This window comes from Stegostoma tigrinum, chromosome 1 (genome assembly GCF_030684315.1).
Source record: "Stegostoma tigrinum isolate sSteTig4 chromosome 1, sSteTig4.hap1, whole genome shotgun sequence".
Lineage (NCBI taxonomy): Eukaryota > Metazoa > Chordata > Chondrichthyes > Orectolobiformes > Stegostomatidae > Stegostoma > Stegostoma tigrinum.
Window position 1 is genome coordinate 13388893 of NC_081354.1, and position 23672 is coordinate 13412564.

At 41.1% G+C, this 23672-nt stretch overlaps 1 protein-coding gene across 6 annotated transcripts in view; it reads left to right on the forward strand.

Annotated features, from left to right (window-relative positions):
- Positions 1-23672, forward strand: part of nrg1 (neuregulin 1) — a 741182-nt gene that overhangs the window by 538696 nt on the left and 178814 nt on the right. For 3 of the 6 annotated variants that reach the window (XM_059652805.1, XM_048529318.2, XM_059652817.1), the window contains exon 1: positions 21996-22268. The exons of the other annotated variants lie outside the window; for them this stretch is intronic. In XM_059652805.1, coding sequence (XP_059508788.1) covers positions 22181-22268 — 88 coding nt within the window. In that variant the 5' untranslated portion in view covers positions 21996-22180. Of the gene's footprint in view, positions 1-21995; positions 22269-23672 lie in introns of those variants that run through there. 6 annotated transcript variants of the gene reach the window in all.

The following is a 23672-nucleotide window of genomic DNA, read 5'->3' on the forward strand; positions in this document are numbered from 1 at the left end:
ATTAGTTTTCTTGACTGTTACCATGTGGCTAGTAACATCTCAGTGTCAGATTTCTTGATGCGCTCTTCTGTTCGGTGTTTTAACCCATTCAAATAGAACTTAGTTAAAATAATGGCCAATGGAACTGTACCAAAATCTGATGTCTACATTCAAGTGTGTGGAACTGAGGGCCAGGATGTTCCCTGTTATTACATACTACACAGCACCGACCTCTAAAAGTATCCACAAATTTCCTCTTCACTCTAGAACGAACGAAAACAGGAATTGCTGGAGAATCTCAGCAGCATCTGTAGAGAGAGAAACAGTATTATTGTTTTGGGTCTGGTGATCCTTCTTCAGTCTTCTCCCCTGAAGAAGGGTCATTGGAGTCAAAATGTTAACTCTGTCCCGCTTTGCAGATGTTGCCAGATGTGCTGTGTTTCTCCAGCCATTCTGTTCTTGCTTGTACTAAAATAATTACAACGTGGCTGTTTGAGTAAACTGATTGAAAGACAAATGGAAATGAAAAAGTTGAGTGTGAAAACAAAGTTAAGTTTTCTAATCAAGTGACCAGTCTTCGGGAAGTCTTAGACAACAGCCATTAAGTGCTTGCAAACAAAGTCTCATATGTGTGTATACAGAGCCATAAGCAATAATAATTAGCATCAGCAACTGCAACCTCAATTTTTGTTCCACTCTCTCTCTCCCTTGTTTCCTCCTTTGCTTCTTTCCCAGAAGGTTCTGACTTTCCTACTACATATATCATTTCCACACATCCTCTGGAAGTAGACTGTAAGATATAGGAGAAGAATTAGGCCATTCTGCCCATTTAGTTTACTCTGCCATTCGATCACGGCTGATTTGTTTCCCAACCCCATTCTCTGCAACCTCCCCGTAATCTTTCATCGCCTTAGTAGGAGAATCCACAATGCAAACCTTCCACAGTACAATCTCTTTAGATCATTTCAAGCACAAAAACATCTATGTATTATTTCACCTTTCTGCCTTTTCTCACATTGATGTGTTTATTTCTACCTGTTGTATTAAAATTAAAAATAATACAATTATTATTGCAATACCTGCATTAGTCTGGCAAATAAATATTCTTCACAAATGAAATGGAAAAACAAAATATTGAATAACTGGAACACTGAGAGTTTTCCTGGTAAGACATCTAGAATACAGCGGGGTTACTTTTAGCATGACTGATGTTATCAGGGAGGAAAAGTGCTTTATATAAAACATCAGTGTCCCAAGGGCTTCAGAATGGTATAATTTCTCTCATTGCAAACTGATAGTTATTAAGGAAGGTGAAAAATAAAACTTTTGACAAAACTTTGAAAGTCTATTCAGAAGCTGGGTCATATATCAAAGGAGGTAGGAATCATCTGACAAGTTGCAGCTACTTTTCAGAGATTCACAGCCATTTCAATAACCTGTGGACCTGTGGAAGTGACAGTTTCAATGCGTTATATTTCCTGTTGTGTTTGGCAGCATTTTTAAGAGCTTGCATCTCTTCTACATAATAATAAGTTACTTGCAGCAATGTTATATGATTATAAGCAATCTGTTTCATCCATTCTCGAGCTATAGATGTTCTTGTCACAGCAACATTTATTATCCATCCACTTAGCCCTTGAGAATATCTTCGTGGACCATTCTGTTGATTTCCTGTAAGTAGCAATTAGATAAAATTGAATCGTTTGCTGGACCATTTCTGAGGATTAGGTCCACATAGAAGCTGGACAGGGTATGAACCAGGTTTTTTTCCTAAATGATATTAGTGAGCCAGTTAGCATTTAAAGAGAAAGAGCTTCATGACTGATGCTATCATTTTACTTTCAGATATTTTAAAAATCATTTAGAGTTCTGAAACAGTCATGATGGGGTTTCCTCAATGTCCTTCCTAACAGTTAATGTACCTTATATCAGGTGGACTGCAACAACTCACCATCACCACTTTCACGACGAACAAGTTGCCAATATTCTCTTCATTAAATTCAATGAAAATTACGTTTCTCTGGAGCAGAAGTATAAATGCATTCTGGTATGACTTCTTGGCACTGCGATTGATATCATTTCTCCACCTTTGTTCCATTTCCACTTCAACAATGCTAATGGCTAATCAGGTGACATATTGATACATTACAGAAATTCCAATCTTCCATTTTGGACCATTGTTATGAGTGGCACTCTTAACTCACCCACTTTCCACGTTTCTGTATTTTTATTGTCAAATGTTGGTGATCAGGAGCGGGAACGCTGATGATTTTATCTTCTTCTCCTCAGTTTTCATAAATCAGTTTCAAAATTAGTGTGTTAGCCAGTTATTGAAGCACACATTCAATGCTAGGTCTGGGGCTTTCTTGATCTGTACAACCCAATACCACCACATGGTGCATTATTGCTTGAGCCATCTACGTAACCTTGATTTTTTTATTGATTCATGGGATGACAGCATCGCTGGCTCGGCAGCATTTATTGCCTAGCCTTAATTGCCCTGAGGCCAGTTAAGAGTCAACCACTTTTCGGTGGGCCTGGAGTTACACGTAGGCCAGACCAGGTAAGGATGGCAGTTTTCCTTCCCTAAAGGACAGTAGTGAACCAGATGGGTTTTTCCCCAACAATCAGCAATGGCTTCATGGTCATCATTAAACTCTTAATTCCAGATATTTTATTGAATTCAAATTCAACCATCTGACATGGCAGGATTTGAAACCAAGTCCCAGAATGGTCTCTGGATTAACAGTCCAGCGATAATAACACTATAACATCACCTCCGCTGATGTCTGTTATTATCATGAAAGAAAGGGTTATGAACTAAACAGTGAACTCAGAGGCTTTAGATCATGCTACTCAAAATGGAGTAAGTGACATGTCTGTAATTTTAACATATTGGAGGGAAACAGTTGAATTTCAGTGGAGAAAAACAATTAGAGGCCAATTTATAGTTTGAAGTGTCTTATTGTGAAAAGATCACTCAAAGTATCAGGAACATATATGTTGATTCACCAATTTGTTAGTTAGAATGGTGTGGGATAGTGAGATTATTTTCACCAGAACAGAGAGGACTAATAGATTGAGTGAATGGGTGGAGTGTATTTCCCTGGGTGGAGGATCAGTTATTAAGGTCTTGCCAATTTAGAATTATCAAACAAATAATTAAATAATAAGTTAGAAAACTCTTGTAAACCAGTGGAATTCTTATGTTCCTGTTCATTTTGAGGTAGTCTTCACATTACAGTAGAGCGTGAGATGTGGTCCAGGCATTGCTGAGAGACTCAGTCAGAATTTGGAAATTCTAAATTTGATTTTCACATTGGTCCTGTCTGATTCCTGGGCGTACGTGGGCACTAGAGATTGAAATGTAAGAATAAACATACATCACCAAATTCCTCTGTGAAATAATATAAGAAATTGCAGTCTAATCCCAGATCTTGGACCATCTGGAAGACAGTCCAAATCAAATACCTTCTACCGAACACATTTCCATTCTTCAGGGAGAACAGTGAAACCTCGAGACCATCTGGAATTATAAAGTTTAGCGCTTGCAGGGAGATGGTGGAGTGACAAAAATAAATATATGTAGGACTGTATAATAATTATGAGGATAAAAGACATAGGGGAGATTTACATGAGTCTGAAAGTGCAGTAAGCGTTACCCACAATGATGGAGCCACGAGAAATTGGTCAGATTAAAGATGTGTGTAGGAGACACATAGGGCCAGTGTGCTCCTAACAGTGTCTCTAATAATGTAGGCCATATTTCTTTCACATGTAAACAGTTATAGAAATGCAAGAAATTACATTTTTTTTAGTCTACAAGACTCTTCTTGTTAGGTCATACAGGTGGTTATCCTAATTCACATTTTGGGTTTGAAGGTACTCACATACAGCAATAGACTTTCTGTGATGTTGATTGAGGAATAAATGTTTGCCTGGATACTAAAATAAAAAACCCCTTGCTCATCTTCAAAATAGTCTTATGGGTTGATTCATATCCACCCAAGCAAGCAGCAGACTTTAACATCTCATCTGAAAGATGACAGCTGTAATAGTGCAGTATTGTCTCAGTACTGTAGTACCTGTCTACATTTTATTACTCAAGCTTTAGCACTTAAAACTTAAACCCAGAACCTTGAGATTTGGAGGCATGGTGCTACCAACCATGGCTAACACACAACAAATTTATTTTTTGTTGCTGACTGTCTTTTTCATGAGTTTTAGATAGTCTGTGTGGAAAGTATGCGTACTTATTCCAACCAGCTGCCCTGGAAGACATACATTCAGAATACCTGGGGCCAAGCTGAGCTGGAAAAAATGTGGGGTTTGGAATTCGCAATTGCTGTAACTCAAGCTAATGTCCCATAGCCAAAGTCCTGGGGAAAATATCAGGGAAATCCACAGAGTGGACTACTGCAGTCTTTAAGATTGTACTTGTGTTACCATTCCATCCATGTCTACCATCTAGTCATCTCAAATTACCCAGATCTGCCCACAGAATCAAACTGGGTTGGAAAGAAAAGACAAAGCCCTTTTGTTGTCCTTGATCTCAAAAGGATTAACTATGGTCTTGAGGAAAATCATTGAGTTCATGTTTGAGCCTTTTAGACAGTTTAAACGAGCCATGGCCACTCACAGAATGAGCTATGATGCGAGCCACTCAGATCTTCCTAAGGATCACAGGATAGATTTTCCCAAAATGCCTCAGAGTGACATTGAAAACAATCACTGACATGAAAAGGTGGCAAGAATTAAGCTTTGCAATGCCTTCAGCACCAACAATGGCACAAATTCTCATCAGATTTCTCTGCTTCTTTCATGGTCTCTCTCTCTCTCACACACACACATTTATGTAGCACTGTCTTTACATCAGGCACAACCTATGACAGGTAAGTTGCCATCTCTAGGCATTTGAGAGGGTTAATCATCAATCTTATTTCCTCTTCAAACCTTCAACATTTTTCACAATGATTCTACCCTGACCTCCTCTAACTCATGAGCAAGATAATATCCACAGATAAATCTCGATGCCCAAATGAGTGAATCAACTGAAACTCAAGACCTGAAGCCAATTTTACGGTCACATATTACACAACTCTAGCCAATTGCATTCTACAGTTGGTTCATTCAGTGCACAAATCCTGCAAGTATCTTCATTTTATAGATAACATCTGTAATGATCAAGTCTCTCCTATTTGTCAATGCTCTCTTTATTGTTTTCCAAGTTTTTGCTTTTTTTTTCCTGAAGATGCCAGTTCCCATTCTGATTCAATCAGATGTGAGCTTGAACATTGGTCAGTTGTGCAATTGCAGGACATATCACATTGGTGCCTTGCCTGATCCTGTCATAACACAATTATATTGACTAAGTGGAAAGTAGAACTGGACTCAGGTCTTAGAGTTTCAGTTGATTGACTTGTTTAGGCATTGCACAGAAATTTTTCTGTGGATATTGGCTCGCTCATGAGTTTGAGCATCATCATGAAAACTGCCCATGGGAAGGCAATGGCCTAGTTGTATTATCACTGGACTGTTAAACCAAAGGCCCCCAGATAATGCTCTGCAGACCTGGGTTCAAATCCTGCCATGGCAGATGGTGGAATATGAATTCAATAAAATATCTGAAATTAAAAATCTAAATGATGACAATGAATCGAAAGCCCACCTGGTTCACTGATGTCCTTTGGGGAAGGAAACTGCCATCCTTACCTGGTCCAGCCTACATGTAACTCCAGACTCACAGCAATGTGGCTGACTCTCAACCGTCCTCTGGGCAAATAGGGATGGGCAAAAAATGCTGCCGAGCCAGCAATGCCTGCATCCCATTAATGAATAAAGGGGGAGAAAATGAGTATAAGCTAGAGATTGTGTGCAGATTCTGCTAATCAGAATTACTTTGTAGCATTGTTGCCCAGTGCATCTGCTCAATAGGGCACCAGTGAGTCTCATTAATGAACTTGATATTTATCTGGTTCCTATTATTTGTTGCAGCTGAGAGTTGATTTTACAAATTCCCCTATCCGCAGGAGGAACAAAAACATTCACTTTAATTTCTACTCTAGAAATATTATATTCTTGTATTTCCCTGATTTGATAATAATTAATCCAGTCATGCCAGTATTTCTTCTCCTCCATTCAGTGAAACATTGAATCTTTACCTTCATAACTTAGAACCCCACAAGCAAGAATTATCCTTGCAAATCTGCGGTGAGTTATTTCCAATATATCAACAACTGACTGAAAGCAGAGTATCAGAATATCTTATTCTCAAGGAATAAGTACACAGGGCATTTCAATTTACTGTCAAATTTCCTTGAGCTAGATCTTAATACAAGCTAAATCTTCTTATGAATGAGAAACATTGTATGTCATTTGTTAGTGAATGAAAATTTAACATGCACACACACCTCTGGTGGGCAAAGAACTCTGTGAGGTGATTGGCCGTGCTTGTATTTGAATAGCCAGGTTAACATCTTCATTTATGAAAGGTTGGTCATAATGCTTCACATTAAAACTGTGCATCTTCTTCTTCAATTCTTTTACTCTAACTTGAGGCACCAAAGAGACAATCTACTTCTTCTATTGCTCCACAGCAGACTGGCTTCTGAGTATTCTGCAAAGAAAACTCCACTTCACATGGACTGGTCATTCAATGGACTGATGCATTCCCACAAGACAATTAAACTCCAAGCAGTGTGTTGATCTGGAAGATAGTGGAGTAAAGAATTACTATCAAATATATAAATAGAATAGCCTACACCAGTGAGGGAAGATCATCTGACAGTCAGAACTATTGGGAGGTGGTTTCATGTAGAAATTGTATGTAAAGCATTATCCGGTACATAATTTGAAAATAATGCTGAATAAATTGCAATATTTACCTACATCCTAGCCTCCTGCAGTCTCCATCAAACCTGATCCAGAACACAACCAGAAGACAATCACAAACTGTGATAATGGCAGGCGTGGGCTGTCTACTTACATTGGATGCTAGTACCCACTAGTGTCAACCCAGTTTTTCTCTCTCCTTTAATCAACTGTAAACCTTTGGCTCCAATGAATGAAGGCATGTGGCTCTCTACAAGACTCTGGATTTGTTTGGCATTTCACTTTTGATCTTCCTCGTTTGGGAAATCAAAACTGGAACAGCAATTCAGCTACTGTGGAGAGAAATGGAACGAGGAAGGCAGCACTAAGACAATCAATGCAAAAAGTTCATTGCGGCAAAGGTAATTAATGATTGGGAAATTACTTACAAGTTGTGCAAACAGTTTTCATATGGGACACTCTAGCTTTCCATTTGCTCATCACCCCAGACAGAGGGCAGTGATTCAGTGCTGGTAAGCTTGGGAAATTCAATAGATGTCTGGATGATATCACCAGGAACTGCAGTTTGCAAAGGATGCTCACACCTGTTCACACTGGGATCTTCCTGCACCCATCACAATATGTTAAATGGGTTGAGTGGCAGTGTGATTTCTTTGCAGTATCTTGGATCTTTGCATGTTGTTTACCTCAACTTAGTGGTGACTTCTGTGGAGTTAACGTATTATGTCTTCAATTTGTGTCAGTGGAATTTGGTTCTCAGCATTTCTGTAGATCTGTGCTGAAGATTTATTACATCAATTTCTCAAATAATGTAGGCTTTCTCAGCAGCTAACTATTGGTGAAGGCAACTTCTTCACTTCCTCGGTTGTATCACTTAGACATTCATACTTGCTTGATGTGGTATACTTTTTGTTGGGGACTTTAGTTTGGAAGGTGAGGAGGACATATATTTTGCTTGAACATTTCCCTTCTCATGAATATAGCCCCTAATGATAGTCTTCAATTTGGGGTATTATGTTGTTCAATGTGCCGTGTAGCAATCCGACTCCATTCAGTTGTAGATGCTTCCGTTGTTTGTTTTTCATTACACATCCTTTCAAATGGCTTGTTGTGTACACTTCTCTGTGATCTTGGAATCTGAACTTTCTTCAGTTTTGACAGCAATGGAAAACGTTGCAGCTGAACCACAATAACCATTTACATTATATATTTAAAAAATTCCCGTATAACTAACCTCTTCTTCATTTGTTTAGGTCTCACTATGAGCTTATGGAATGTAACAAAATTGGCTAAAACCTTTCCCTTGACTTTGTTGTTTATCCTCTTCTATGTTTTGAGTGTGAGGTCTTTTTCAGGAGTGAAACATTTTTGGTTCTCAAGTGCATATTGATTTTCTAGTATTTGATGCCCTCTACATTGATTCTACGAAATCCTGAACATTAAGTGTAATGCTCCTTAGACCAAGTAGCTGGATTTCTGTCAGTTGCGAGTGATATTTTATCAACCAAGGCTTTCTAACTGGCAATGTTGCGACATTTGCTTTTGTGTTCAACTTGCCCATTGATATAAAGACCTGAAAGCTGGACTGTTTTCTCTGTGTCTCTTATTTCCCCTTAGAAACCTTTAGGTCTCCCCCAGGGAAAACTGTGGGTCCATTCTTGTTGTGGTTCTTCAGCCTTTTGCTTATCTGATTGAATTGTTTATTGTCACTTGCATTTTACATTGAATAATGTGATAGAATACAGTGAATAGCTTTGACTCTCGCCGCAATCTGGCACCATTTTGAATGGTTTAAGAATAAAAAGAATAAATGATTTAATTATAAGAGAGTTTATTTACTTTCTGTTGCCATGAGCCCTGAGCCCTGAACTAGCTCACCAGCAACATTTGAGTCGCTACCCCGCTCCAACGCTTCACCACCTCCTGCACCGTCCCACCAACGTAGGAGCTATCACTCTTTAAGTGCCATCTCTTCACTGCTAGGACCACCTCACCAACATTGTCTTCAATGCCAGCTCTCATTCTGAACCCACACTCGCCCAGCAAACAAGAGTCCCCGCTCTGGCCATGCTATGCTGCTGCCGCCACCTCCCCAATTCCAGGAGTCTCTGGCCGCGCTGCTAGGCCAGGCCATCGCCTCTTCAAGAGTCCTGCTTAGGCTGCCCTCCTCTGAAATGTTGCCATGCCGGCGCCACCATTTTGAAGAGTCGGCTGCTGTCACTGCCGCCCCCAATCACCAGAAGCCTGCTGCCACGCTGATGCCATCAGCTAGCCCGCCATAGAAAAGGAAAATGCAAGAGAAAACAAAAGAAAAAGAGCAGAAGTAGAAAAAAAAGGAAAGCAGACGGGAGCGGATGAGCCCCACGCCAAAGCCCACAAACAGCCCTGCTACCCCGCCACTATTTTGGTCATCCACAAAAAATAACTTTGTCATAATAAATGTATCCAGTTTTAAAAGCTGGACACTGTTCATGCCAGTGAGGTTTCTTCAAATCACAATGTGGAAAAGGATCGGAAAGTGTCTGATATCTGTCCTGCCACTGCAGTTGTGAACCTGGTGTGTCTTTTGTAGCTTGTACCTTGAGAAATTATATTTCATCGATCTCCTTATTGAAAGTTTTATCTTCACCTCTTAGGATTGATCTGATCTGCTTTTGGATCGCTTCTACTGAAATACACGCCTTTGTATTTTGCATTTAACAAAGCGAAGGAGTAGCAGAGATAGTAGAAACTGCAGATGCTGGAGAATCTGAGACAACAAGGTGTAGAGCTGGATAAACACAGCAGGCCAAACAGCAACAGAGGAGCAGGAAAGCTGACGTTTGGGTCCAGACCCTTCTTCAGGAAAAAGGATCTAGGCCTGAAACGTCAGCTTTCCTGCTCCTCTGATACTGCTTGGCCTGCTGTATTCATCCAGCTCTACACCTTGTTTTCTCAGGAGTAGCAGTACTTTTTTACTCTAGGAGAGAATGCTGACTGGTTGTCTGATGGTGGACTCTGATTGGTAGAAGTGTTTAAAGGAAAATGCCACCAGTCAATGATGACTGATTAGTTAAGGCTTTGGTCTGAGAACCAAATCAATAAATGCCTATCTCTGCTCTGTTGAATCATGCGGTTGAAACTCTTGTCAAGAGGAAGAGGGAGGCTTATGCAAAGATGAGGCGTGAAGGCTCAGTTAGGGCGCTTGAGAATTACAAGTTTGCCAGGAAGGACCTAAAGAGAGAGCTAAGAACAGCCAGGAGGGGGCATGAGAAGTCTTTGGCAGGTAGGATCAAGGAAAACCCTAAAGCTTTCTACAGGTATGTCAGGAACAAGGGGATGACTAGAGTAAGATTAGGGCCAGTCAAGGACAGTAGTGGGAAGTTGTACGTGGAGTCCGAAGAGATAGCAGAGATGCTGAATGAATATTTTTCATCAGTACTCACAAAGGAAAAAGACAGTGTTGTCGAGGAGAATACTGAGATACAGGCTATTAGACTAGACGGGATTGAGATTCATAAGGAGGAGGTGGCAATTCTGGAAAATGTGAAAATAGATAAGTTCCCTGGGCCAGATGAGATCTATCCTAGGATTCCCTGAGAAGCTAGGGAGGAGATTGCAGAGCCTTTGGCTTTGATCCTTATGCCGTCATTGTCTACAAGAATGGTGCCAGAAGACTGGAGGACAGCAAATGTTGACCCCTTGTTCAAGAAGGGGAGGAGGGGCAATCCTGGTAATTATTCATCAGTGAGCCTTACTTCGGTTGTGGGTAATGTGTTGGAAAGGATTATGAGAGAGAGGATTTGTAATCATCTAGAAAGGAATAATTTGATTAGACATAGTCAGCACAGTTTTTTGAGGGGTAGATCGTGCCTCAAAAACCTTATTGAGTTCTTTGAGAAGGTGACTAAACAGGTGGATGAGGGTAAAGCAGTTGATGTGGTGTATTTGGATTTCAGTAAAGCATTTGATAAGGCTCCCCACAGTAGACTATTGCATAAAATACGGAGTCATGGGGTTAAGGGTGATTTAGAGGTTTGGATCAAAAATTGGCTAGCTGTACGAAGACAGGGGGTGGTGGTTGATGGGAAATGTTCATCCTGGAATTCAGTTACTAGTGGTGTACTGCAAGGATCTGTTTTGGGGCCGCTGCTGTTTGTCATTTTTATAAATGACCTGGATGAGGGCGTAGAAGGATGGGTTAGTAAATTTGCGGTTGACACTAAAGTCGGCGGAGTTGTGGATCGTGCAGAAGGACGTTGCATGTTACAGAGGGACATAGATAAGCTGCAGAGCTGGGCTGAGAGGTGGCAAATGGAGTTTAATGTGGAAAAGTGTGAGGTGATTCACTTTGGAAGGAGTAACAGGAATACAGAGTACTGGGCTAATGGTAAGATTCTTGGTAGTGTGGATGAGCAGAGAGATTTCAGTGTCCATGTGCATGGATCCCTGAAAGTTGCCGCCCAGGTTGATAGGGTTGTTAAGAAGGCGTACGGTGTGTTAGGTTTTGTTGGTAGAGGGATTGAGTTTCAGAGCCATGTGGTCATGTTACAGCTATACAAAACTCTGGTGTGGCCACACTTGGAATATTGCGTACAGTTCTGGTCGCCGCATTATAGGAAGGATGTGGAAGCTTTGGAAAGGGTGCAGATGAGATTTACCAGGATGTCGCCTGGAATGGAGGGAAGGTGTTATGAGGAAAGGCTGAGGCACTTGAGGCTGTTTTCATTAGAGAGAAGAAGGTTAAGAGGAGAGCTAATAGAGACATACAAGATGATCAGAGGATTAGATAGGGTGGTCAGTGAGAGCCTTTTTCCTCGGATAGAGATGACTGGCATGAGGAGACATAGCTTTAAATTGAGGGGCGAAAGATATAGGACAGATGTCAGAGGTAAGTTTTTTACTCAGAGAATAGTAAGGGTGTGGAATGCCTTGCCTGAAACAGTAGTAGACTCACCAAGTTTAAGGGCATTTAAATGGTCATTGGATAAACATATGGATAATAATGGAATAGTGTAGGTTAGATGGGCTTCAGTTTAGTTTCACAGGTTGGTGCAACATCGAGGGCTGAAAGACCTGTACTGTGCTGTAGTGTTCTATGTTCTCTGTTCTATGTCCTCAAAAAACTTGACCAAGATAGTGAGGCATGACCTCCACCAGACAAAACCATGCTGTCTCTCGCTAATAGGTCCATTTGCTTCTAAATGTGTATAAATCTTGTCCATGAGGACCTTTTCAATAATTTCCATGCCACTGACTTGAAGCTCAAGGTCTGTAATTTCCAGCATTAACCCTACTATCATTCTTAAACAATGGGACAACATTGGCTATTTCTCCAATCCTCTGGGATCTCACCTGTGGCCAAAAAGGATGTAAAGATGTCTGTCAATGCTCCAGCAATTTGTTCTCTTGCCTCCCTCAATATTCTGGATAGATCCCATCAGGACCTGGGTACTTATCTACCTTAATACATTTTAAGATACACAACACCTCTTCCTTTTTAATCGTAACTTGGCTTAGAAACTTGACACTCCCTTTGCTGAGATCATCCTCCACCAATTCCTTCTCTTTGGTGAATACCGACACAAAGTGTTAGCTTAGGATGTCACCTACCTCCTCTGGCTCCGCACTTAGATTCTCTCCTTTGTCCTTGAGTTGGCCAGCCCTTTCCCTGGCTATCCTCTTGCTTTTTATATATGCATAAAAAGCCTTGGGATTCTCCTTAATCCTGTTTGCTTTTCATGACCTTTTTAGCCGTTCTAATTCCTTGTTTAAGTTATTTCCTACTTTCTTTATCAACTTCAAGCAGTTTGCCAGTTCCCATGCTCCAAGATCTTGCTTTAGCTTTTTGACCAAGGTCATAACATCCCTGGCCATCCAAGGTTCGCGTAACTTACCATACCTATCTGTCATTCTCACAGGAACGTGCCACTCCTGAAGTCTTATCAATTGTTGTTTAAAACACTCCCAGATGTCCGATGTGGATTTACTCTCAATCAACATTCTCCAGTTCCTGCCTTGTATTGTTGCCGCTCTCCTTTCCCCAATTAACACGTTCACTCAAAGACAGTTGTTATCCCTATCCGCGATTATTATAAAACTCACGGTATTATGGTCACAACTCCTGAAATGCTCCCCCACTGAAATTTCACCCTTCTGGCCGGGGATATTTTGCAAAACCAGGCCCTGTATAACCCCATCCCAGTTTGGACTGTTTACATATTGTGTCAAGAAACCCTCCTGAAAGGTCCTTACAAATTCTAGCCCATCCAAGCCGCTAGCATATAGTGAGTCCCAGTCAATGCAGTGGAAGTTAAAATCACCCACCACAACAACCCCATTACTTTTCCATCTTTCCAAAATCTGTCTACATATTCCCTCTTCTTTCTCCCGCTGGCTGTTGAAAGGCATGTAGTATACCCCTAGCATTTTGATTTCACCATTCCCATTCCTGAGGGCTTGCTACATGAGTCCTCTGATGTATCTTCCCTCAGTATAGCTGTGAGGTACTCCCTTTTACCAGTAATGCAACTCCCCCACACCTTTTACCTCCCTTTCTATCGCACCTGAAACATTTAATTCCTGAGACATTTAGCTGCCATTCCTGTCCCTCCTTCAACCAAGTCTCTGTCATCACTATAATGTCACAGTTCCAAGTACTAACTAAATTTCCTAAGTTCATCTACTTTGCCTATTATACTTCTCATACAAGCATTTCAGAACACCTCCCCTGCTCTTTTCAGCAGTGTTTCCCCGCCTGTTCTTGTTCTTAGTCACATTTACCTTGGTTTCGACATCTTTCTCAATTTCTGCATCAACTGCTCTACTCTTCTGGTTCCGATACCCCTGGCACACTAATTTAAACCCTCCCCAACCATCCTACCAAGTAAGTGCCTGCTCCCCGCCACCACACCACACCCCCCCTGCCCTTAGCACCAGGGAGGCAACACACCATCCTGGACTCTCTATGGCAGCCACAGAAATGCCTATCTATTCCCAGTACAATTGAATCCACTGTAACTATGGCATTTGTATGCTTATCTCTCCCACTCTCTGCAGCAGAGCCAACCATACTGCTGTGGATTTGGCAGCTGCTGTTATCGCTTGAGATGCCACTCCCCTCGACAGTATCCAAAACGGTCTATCTGTTTTGCAGGGGAGTAGCCACAGGAGATTCCTGCACTGCCTGCTTAGCCCTCTGGCTCTGCCTAGTGGTCACCCATTCCCTTCCTGCCTGTAGATTCTGAATCTGCAGTGTGACCACCTCTCTGTATGTGCTATCAATGACACACTCTGCCTCATGAGTGCTCCATAGTGTCGCCTGATGCCAGCCCGACTCCAAAATTCTGGCTTCTAGGAGCTGCAGCCAGGGACTCTTCTTGCACACATGCAGGTCCCAGGCACTGGAAATGTGGACACTGACATGTCTCCCTCTCCCTACAAAAAGAACTGCACCCCATCTCCCTTCAAAGATGTTGACTTATGTGGGAACTCCAGTTCCACAGACGCTAAGCGCCCACAGGAGCATCAGTGTAATCAAGATATTGAGCGACATGGGCTTAAATGTGGAAAAATGGCATTGAGATAGAAGACCACCCATTATCTAGTCAAATAGTGAGAAGGCTCGAGGGACTGAATGGCCTTGTTCCTATTATTACATTCCTATGGTCCTTGGGAATGTCTGCCTAGTGATTGTCTTTCTGTAAGAATGAGAGGACTACATCTGATCTTGTTCAAACCTGGTACTTGCACATCCATCTCAAGGGGATGGGAGCAATGCTAGCTGCCCTGGTATCACACAAACATATCCTGGAAATTGATTATGTAACTTACCTAGCTGTGTACTTCAATAACACACCACAGTGTGTTTTTTTGCATTAAATTGTCCCTGGACTGTTTGGCTAATGATGACAAAATTAATACTGCTGATTATTAAAGGATTTAAGGTGTATACCACTCTCGTTAGAAAATGGGGAACAACGGGTCATTTTTGACTGGATTTAGCCATAAAAGAAGTTGCTTTGACACCAAGTTAAAATTTAAAATGCTGCAAGGGATATGAAGACATAGAAACATAGAAAATAGGAGCAGGAATAGGCCATTCAGCCCTTTGAGCCTGCATCACCATTCAACGTGATCGCGGCTGGTCGTGCGATTTCAGTATCCCGCTCATGTTTCCTCTCCATACCCCTTGATCACTTTAGCTGCAACTTCTGTGCTGTAAAGTAATTGAAAGCACAATATCTCATTTATTTTACAGTGATTGTGCATCATCAAGAAAAAAATGCGCACAAATTGTGGGATCTTTGTTCTGACGTGGCTGCATATAAGCAATTTCAATGAGCTGCCAGTTAGGAAAACTACAGGTCAGAGAGGTGAAATTAGCCACACACAGTGTTGACAACCTTTATTTTAACAAACCCAACCACAAGCTGATTAGAAGTTATTTTGACGAGGGTCTTCCCAGAATTCTTTCCTTTTATTATTGAGAAAAACAGATACTTCGAAACTGCAGCACTTCCCAAACCCTCTTTTATGACTGATCACTGCCCCCTTTTGGATCCTCGAGGTGAAATTTGTCCGCAACATGTATGTTTTACTTATTTCTTTCTCTTCCTCTTTACATGCAAAGAAAGAATGCAACTATTTTCTCCTGCAGTCAGGTCCCTTCCGCAGTCCTAAACACAAACATTAAAAAGGTCAGCACTTTGAAAAGAAGACAAGTCATCAAATGGACTTTACATCATGGTTACTATGGTATTTGTCTTTAAAATGTGACTTTAAACCTGTTTTACTGAAGTTTGTATGTCGCAAGCTTTCCAGTCCACACTCTCCTGACTCACAGGAGTTTTCATGAAACATTATCAAAATTGACTGTCTTTTCCAAATAGACATTGGTGTTAGTTTAATAACTGAACCTGAACTACAAGTACAGTTTCAAAGGCATCAGTTAAGAAAACTTCATTTTCAGCATTGAACTGTTAGAAAATAGAGGTAAAATTCATGTTGAAAAATAATTTTTTCGTCTGCGTGAGATTCAATAAAATTTTGTGTTTCAAGGTTCAACCAAAACATAACTGGGCATTAGTGTGAATGATGCAATTATGTACATAGTCAGCAGGCTAGTATTAAAACCTTAGGTATTATTAACCTTCTGACAGAAATGATCAAATCAATTTAAAAACCAAAACAAGAACTTGAAATGAAGGTTTTCTGCCATACAGTGTTCAAATTGCATTCTAGACTTAGTCATCAAACATAAAAGTAACTGGACTCTTATTCCTGACTGTGGATTATTTAGCTTGCCCTTTTTAACTGTATACACCAGGTTTAATGGTTTTTACTGAAAGCTTGTATCTCCTTGTAGTTAAAAAAAGACTTGAGGTGTAGAAGATTGTGCCCAACATTAACAATGACCCATTTATATAAAAGCAATACACTGCAGATGTTGGAAATCTGAAACAATCACAGAAAATGCTGGAGAAACTCAGCGTGTCTGTCAGCATCTGTGGACAGAGAAAGACAGTTAGCGCTTTGAGTCCAGTATGACTCTTAGAATTCTTACAGAGCAGGAAGAGGCCATTCAGCCCATCAAGTCAGCACTGACCCTTCAAAGAGCATCCCACCCAAACCCAGCCGCACCCTCCACCCCCGCCCCCCGCCTTACCCCCATATCCCTGTATACAGCATGGCCAATCCACCTAACCTGCACATCTTTGGACTGCAGGAGGAAACCAGCATACACAGCAGACATGCAGAGAACATGCAAACTCCACGCAAATAATTACCCAAGGCTGTAATCGAACCCAGGTCCCTGGCATTGTATGGCAGGAGTGCCTACTGCCATGCTTCTTCTTCAGTTCTGATCATTTTCAGAAAGGAAAATGAGGTATGTTTTCCTGCATTAATAACATATTAAAATGTGCAACTACGCAAACATTCTTTCAACATTTTTCCATTATAAATTTCTACATCCACATTCGTAATGGATAATTCCTATGTAAACTTGTCACACTTTACTTATGCCTTCTATTGAGGTCTTACAGCACCATCAGTGACATAATGGTGTAATTACAGTATAATATAAGGAGGGATGTCAATGGAAAAATGAAGCCTGAATTTCACCTCATAATTGATATTAATCAACTAAACAAAAGACCCAAATATAATGTCACTGCAACACCAACAGAAGTGAGCCATGCATTGCTTGACAAGTAGGACAAGTAAGGGAACTGTGTGACTCCAAAAACAAAATGAGGGATCCACTGACCCAGGACCGGCTATCTGAACTTGATATTGTAGCAATGTAGGCTGAGGGAAGGACAATAGGGTGGCTGCGTGTATTTAGTGTATCACTTTATTGTGAAGAACTGCAGAGTCAGGAGTCTTCAATATTTTCCTATTCTCCGGGCAAATCAGCCTGATGCTGATGAGATAAGTAGTTAATGTTGGTATCTAGCTTTTAAGGAATACAACAATTAAAAAATATAGCATTCAAGTTAAACATTAAACAATCAATAAGAAATGGAAAATGAGAAAAAAGGAATTCTCAAAAAGTAAAATGTAGATTTTTTTAAAAATTGCAATTCTTTTCACAGCTTTATAAAACAATTCTGTCTTAATGTCCAATCATGCAAACTTTTGCTTGTATAATAGTTTTAACTCTGGATGTCTTTCCACATTCTCAAACCTATTTTGTCCTAAAAAGGACTTTCTATCATTATTATTTTATTCTTTCAGGTTACTTTTAGATTTATTTTTAAAATTCACTTATGGGACATGATTCATGGGCCAGTATTTATTGCTCATCCCTAGTTGCCCTTGAGAAGGTGCAGTGAACTGCCTTGTTGAACCGTTGCAGTTCATGAGCTGTAGGTTGACCCACTATGCTTTTCAGGAAGGAGTTCTGGGATTTTGATCTAGTGACACTAAAGGGGTATTGATGTATTTCCAAGTCAGGATGATGAGTGGTTTTGAGGGGAACTGGCACACGGTGGCATTTCCATGTATTTGCTGCCTTTGTCCCTTTTAGGTGGATGAGGTCATGGATTCTGCTGTTGAGGGAGCCTTGATGAATTTCTATTTCTATTATATAACAATATTATTGGTATTAGTTTCTCTATGGCCCACAAACTATCTCAAATACATTCACCCATAATCTGTCAATGGAACACTGCAGACATTCTCGAATTGAAGTGCAAGAGTGGCCTTCAATAACCCAGAAGGCAGAAGTCTTAAGTATCTTTGATGAATTCCCTCTCATCACCATTCATTAGAATCACCAAGCTTGCAAGCTTCCTATAATAACAATTGTGAGATTTCACCAATATCCTTCCACTCATAAGCATATGATCATTATATTGAGCTGAGTTGCCATAGATTTCTCACTAATCCAATGATATAAAACAAATGATTATCAATCCAGATCCTTCTAGAACAATGGATGATGCACTAAAATAAGTCTTCCACATGTGACACCAACACTTCCATCCAAGTTGGTGGAAGGAATATCATTTCCCAATAGTTTCTGGAATAACACTCCCTAAATGACTTTGAGTCTCAGGCTAATTGATAGACCAATATAGTGATTAACAAGCATTGCCTGGACTTGGGAAAGTTTGAAGGGAGTTTTACTTTGCAGTTGACCGTTCCGCAAGTGAGCTGTAAATACTTGATATTGATACCAGGCAGTAAATTTGGTGAATGCCCCATTATTCATCACTGACATTCTTCATCTTGATGAGCACCAATTTGTTCACTCAGAATAAAAATCTATACTTTTCATCCAAATAATAAACAAGAACAAACAACTCTCAGAAGAATAATGATAATAGTATAAGTGATGACGTCTTGTTACCATTATGCTACATTTTAATTTATTGCTTTGGTCACTTGAATGGCATTCTCAGTAAGCTGTTGAATATAAAATTTTAACACGTGAAAGTTGACAAATTGCATTGAGTGAAATCAATTCAGAATGCACAATTCAGTAGATTTATGACTGTTGGACTCAGTGCAAAGAGCTTGTTTCCATTCTATCAGTCTGGGATGAATACAAACTGTAAGTCTAGGAGACAGAGCTAGAGAATGGTACAAGCTAGGTATCTCATTTTCAGAAGCTGGTACATCATGATAGGTTAAATGGCCTCCTTCTGTGTTGTAAAATGCTATGATTTTAAGTAAAAGTGCATAAGTAATTACTCCTCAGTTCCACCCAAGCTGCATGTAGTTAACCGGTTACCAAAGGAAAAGCAACTGAAAGCTGCTTGGGTTTTCAGTTCAGGTGGTACATTATTGTTTATCCGATTGCTGAGTTGATAATGGTCAGTGCTGTGGATGGTTGTTTTCTCCACTGACTGCTAATTGATCAACATGTCTAATAGCTGCCAGGAAATTATATCTGTCTAAAGCAATGGCCCCTAAGTTGCAAAGATTTGATCACTATGTCCCTGTTACCCATTTAGCAAGTATTGCGATATATTCAGTCACAGTTCACAAAGGAGGAAAGCAGGAAGTCTTTTGGCCATGGTATATACTGCCACACAATGAGTTCCATAAAGCAGCTGGGCTGCCTCAGTGGTAATTTTCCCGTCTCAGAACAAGAAGCGATGAGGTTCAAGCCCACATCCAGGACTTGCTGGTTATGAAAGAACCCAGCTACTTGTGTATTCAAAGCTGTGTGTACCTATGCTGGTCTCCAGCGCTGACTAAATGGTACCAATTAACAGCAGGAGAGATGTATGGCTGTAAAACCACCTACCAAATCCAAAACATAAAAGATAAAACTTGGTGATGATGTCGAACATACTGAATAAATGGCATTTGGAGTTTGCAGGAATGGTATCCAGATCATTTGTCCAAAGCATTAACGAATATCAGAGGTAGCTTAATGAAAACTGAAAGAACTACAGATGTTGTAAATCAGGAGCAAAAACAGAAGTTGTTGAAAAAGCTCAGCTGGTCTGGCAGCATCTGTGAAGTTCTGAGGAAGGGTCATCGGACCTGAAACGTTAACTCTGATTTTTCTTCACAGATGTTGCCAGACCTGCTGAGCTTTTCCAGCAACTTCTGTTTTTATTTCAGAGGGGGCTAACTGAGATTCCTAAATGTGTTTGATTTGATTTCAGATTAGTAAATAAAAGTGAAAAATTATTGGGTGTGTGATTTCACTCGAATCTCTGAAACACAGGTAAAGCTTCTCAATGTTGTTTGTAAAAATGCAGACACATGAAATGACTCCTCAAACCTCCAGCGGTAAGTCTTGGAAATTACCCTACTGTCCATTTAAAGAGGGATATCCCAACTTTTTTTATTTGCATCAACATGTGGGAACATCCAAAAAGCAGGTCAAGGGAAAGGCCCAGATCCTGGAAACCAGGGCATCTTTCAAAATGTTATTTGCCTGGCTCTCCACATCCTTTTAGAATACTGGTGTGAAATGTGTAGCAGCTTTAATAAGACCTGCATAGGACTTTCTATTTAATTGAATGCATTTGGAGATACTCCAGAGAGTTAGAATCTCTCCTTGCATCAATTAAGACATGCCAAGGAAAGTAAGGCTTGCATTCATTGGGCAACCACCAAAATGTGGACATCTAAATTCAGACAACCAACAGCTTCAGTCAATGGGCTATGAGAAAGTGAGTTATCCTTTGGTGGGACTCCAGAGGGAAGTTTTCAGGTGGCCCATTCAATTCACACCATCCGACCTCCTCAAACCTCCAGCAGTAAGTCTTGGAAATTTCCCTACTGTCTATTTAAAGAGGGATATCCCTTTTTTTTATTTGCATCAACATGTGGGTACCCTGGAAAAGAGTCATCTGATGGCGTGATGAGTTGTTTTCACTCAGGAAAGAATCCGAACCAGTGAGTGGGCAGAAGAGTTTATCAAAACTCCCTAATTTTCCTGTTTTCTTCTATCAATGCCAAACTATCTAATAACAACAATAACAAACTAAACTAAAGCTTGGGGTCTGGAAGCTGAATACTTTCTAGTGCAGGAACTGGTGATGTCATCTCACATGGCGTCAGTATAATCACAGATGTTAACTTTTTTTTATAGTTGGGAAACCGGCTATTTTGGGGGAAATTAATCTATGGCCAAGTTTATGTTTATGCTTCCCCAGTGCAGGAAGCGGGGTCTTGTTAATGCCCACGTCGAATAACGCTAAACATCAACTTTTTGGGGAAAAAAATGCACTGTTTTCAAGGTACCATTTCCATTAACAGTTCCAATAAACGCCAAAGCAAACACAAACTTTATCCCGGCTTGCCATGTGAAAGAAAGGCGATTTTTTTTTTCATTTGCTGTTCTCTGCTTAAACTGGTCAAAAAATCTCTGGGACAGATATGATCTCCCAGAGAATCAGCAATCAGACCAATACGCAGAGCCCCTACGTTAATCACAAGGGCTTGAACCCAGCCGTAACCACCATGTCCCCAGCATGTTGCACAGCAGCCTGTTTTGAAGGAGGGTCACCGGACCCGAAACGTTAACTCTGATTTCTCTCCGCTGATGCTGCCAGACCTGTTGAGTTTTACTAGCAACTTCTGTTTTCATTAACTGAAAGGGATTTGAATTTCACTGGGTGTGTTTCTACCTTCAAGACTGGGTTGGGGGGGTGGTGGTTTAGGGTTGGGGTGAGAAGCAAAAATTTTTATCCGACCCCTTCTGAATGATGCCCTGGATTCACGTGGCTGGTGGGAAGTATCTTTATGAAAACTGGAAGAACTGCGGATGCTGTAAATCAAAAACATAAACAGGAATTGCTGGAAAAGCTCAGCAGTCTGGCAGCATCCGTGAAGAAAAGTCAGAGTTAACGTTTCGGGTCGAGTGACCCTTCCTCAGAAGCTTATGTTTCCCCAAACTTTCACCCGTTTTATATAATTTCTCTCTCTGTCTTTGTATGTGAGGCTGAACTCCAGCCCTGAAGGTACATTAAGGTGAGTCTGTGTTGAAATCAAAGAGGGCGAATACTGATTAGTCACTGTACATCTTTCAATTTGTAAAGAAACATTTTTTTAACTGAAAAAAAAACACACAGGGTAAATTGAGAGATGAACGCCCTCTTCCCAATCCCTGTAAGGTTTATTTAAAAAAGTGTCAAAGAGAGGGAGGGGCAAGCGGTTATGTGGGCGGATGAATCTCCGCTTAAACTGCAAGACTTGGGAGTAAAAAAAAAGTTCATTCAGTGCGTCCGGCTCCACAAGAAAGTTAAAGACAGCCGGACATTCCGAGAAGCGCATAGGACAACGCGCCCACCGAACCCGGCTCCTGCTCCAGCTACCTGCCTGAACTTTTCTCGTTTGAAGGGATATCCTCAGCCCGGTAGAACCTCTTTAATTTCCACATACAATACACTCAAAACTACAAGGAGAATCCCGAAGAGAAATGCCCGGAAAGAATAAGAGAGGCAAAGGAAAGGGCAGAGGGAGAAAGGGCCGAAAAGGAGAGAAAGCTGGAGAAGAAACTATTGCAGGTAAAACAGAAAAGGAACCAAACTTTTTTTCTCATTCCCACCCCATCTCCCCCCCCCCCACCCAACAACTGAATCCGGGGCTGTCATTCAAAAAGTTTTACCCTCCCTGACTTCCAAGAGGTTATTCTGACTTACTCTTGAGTGGCAACTTTTGCCCCCCCAAAAAAAAACTAATTTTCTTTGGCTTTGGGTACAGAGTTATTTAACCTTGGGTATTTCTTCAGATTCTGGTTGTTAACTTTCTGTTTCATCTATGTGAGGTATTCTATTTGTTGGTGCTGCAGAGAATCTGAGGGGGACGAGTCGACCAGGGGCGCGTGTAGGATTCGAACCCCTGGCAGCACTGTTACCTGCCAGCCCTAGGCTGTTGTCCTGAGCAGAGCCGGCGCCCAGCGCTGGTACCGTACCTGGAAACACGACGGGTCCCTGCGCCCAGTCAGCCGCCTTTAGGCGTGGCGAGGGCTCCCTCTGCTGGACCCTGACCCCCTCACCCTCACCTCCTGAACCTGCCATGTGTGTGTGTGTGTGTGTGTCACTCTTCCTCTGCCCAAGCTGCGCTCCGACAGAAAGAAGCTTGAGGATCGCTGCCACCCGTCTTGACCACTCGCCTCTGTCCCAGTTGGGCGACAGCTGTACCAGGCTTGAATACAGTGCGGTTTGCGTGAAAGTAACGTGGAACCCGAGCATTCGTCGATTGCCCACTTCGATTTGGCAACTTTATTTCCCCACATTGATCTGCTTTGTAAACGAAAGCAAGGGAACTTTTCTTTTTCAAAATAACTTTTTTAAAAAACTCTTTCTTGGGGGTGAATAACAAGGAAATGGTTCTTACGACAGAACCTGAGAGGTTTTGGCATTTGCTGAATGGGCAAGTTGAGCAAAAGAAATGAGCTGAGTGGAGACCCCTTTGATGTAACCGGTTCAATAGATCCACGGGGTCGCGCTCTGTAACGTAAAATTCTATGATCGAGATTAAAGAGGAGGAAAGAATATTTGCCGAACACGGGTTAGTAGCTAATCTGTAAATTGACATGGTCTGGGCGGGTGGTCAGGCAGGTACAGTGGTAACTTTCAGTATTAAATTGAGTTTATGCTTAAAGGTGGTGAGAGTAACGGCTATCGGAACAGGATGGGGGAATGGGACTAATTCAATACGAATTTGAAAGAGCCAGCGCAGCAGAATGGACCAATTATTTTTAATTAGTTATGAATAAACGGAAAAAAAATCAGAAAAATTATGTGTGGCCGATCGGTAGATAGTGGTTCCACTGTCCTTTTTCTTTGAGTCACAGTGCTCTCAAGCTATGAAGCTGGAAAGTTGAGAGAATACTTTGTACTGCATTGGCATGGTGGAGAGGAGAGCATGAGAGAAATTAGCACTATAAACTACTGAAAGCTTTCTGA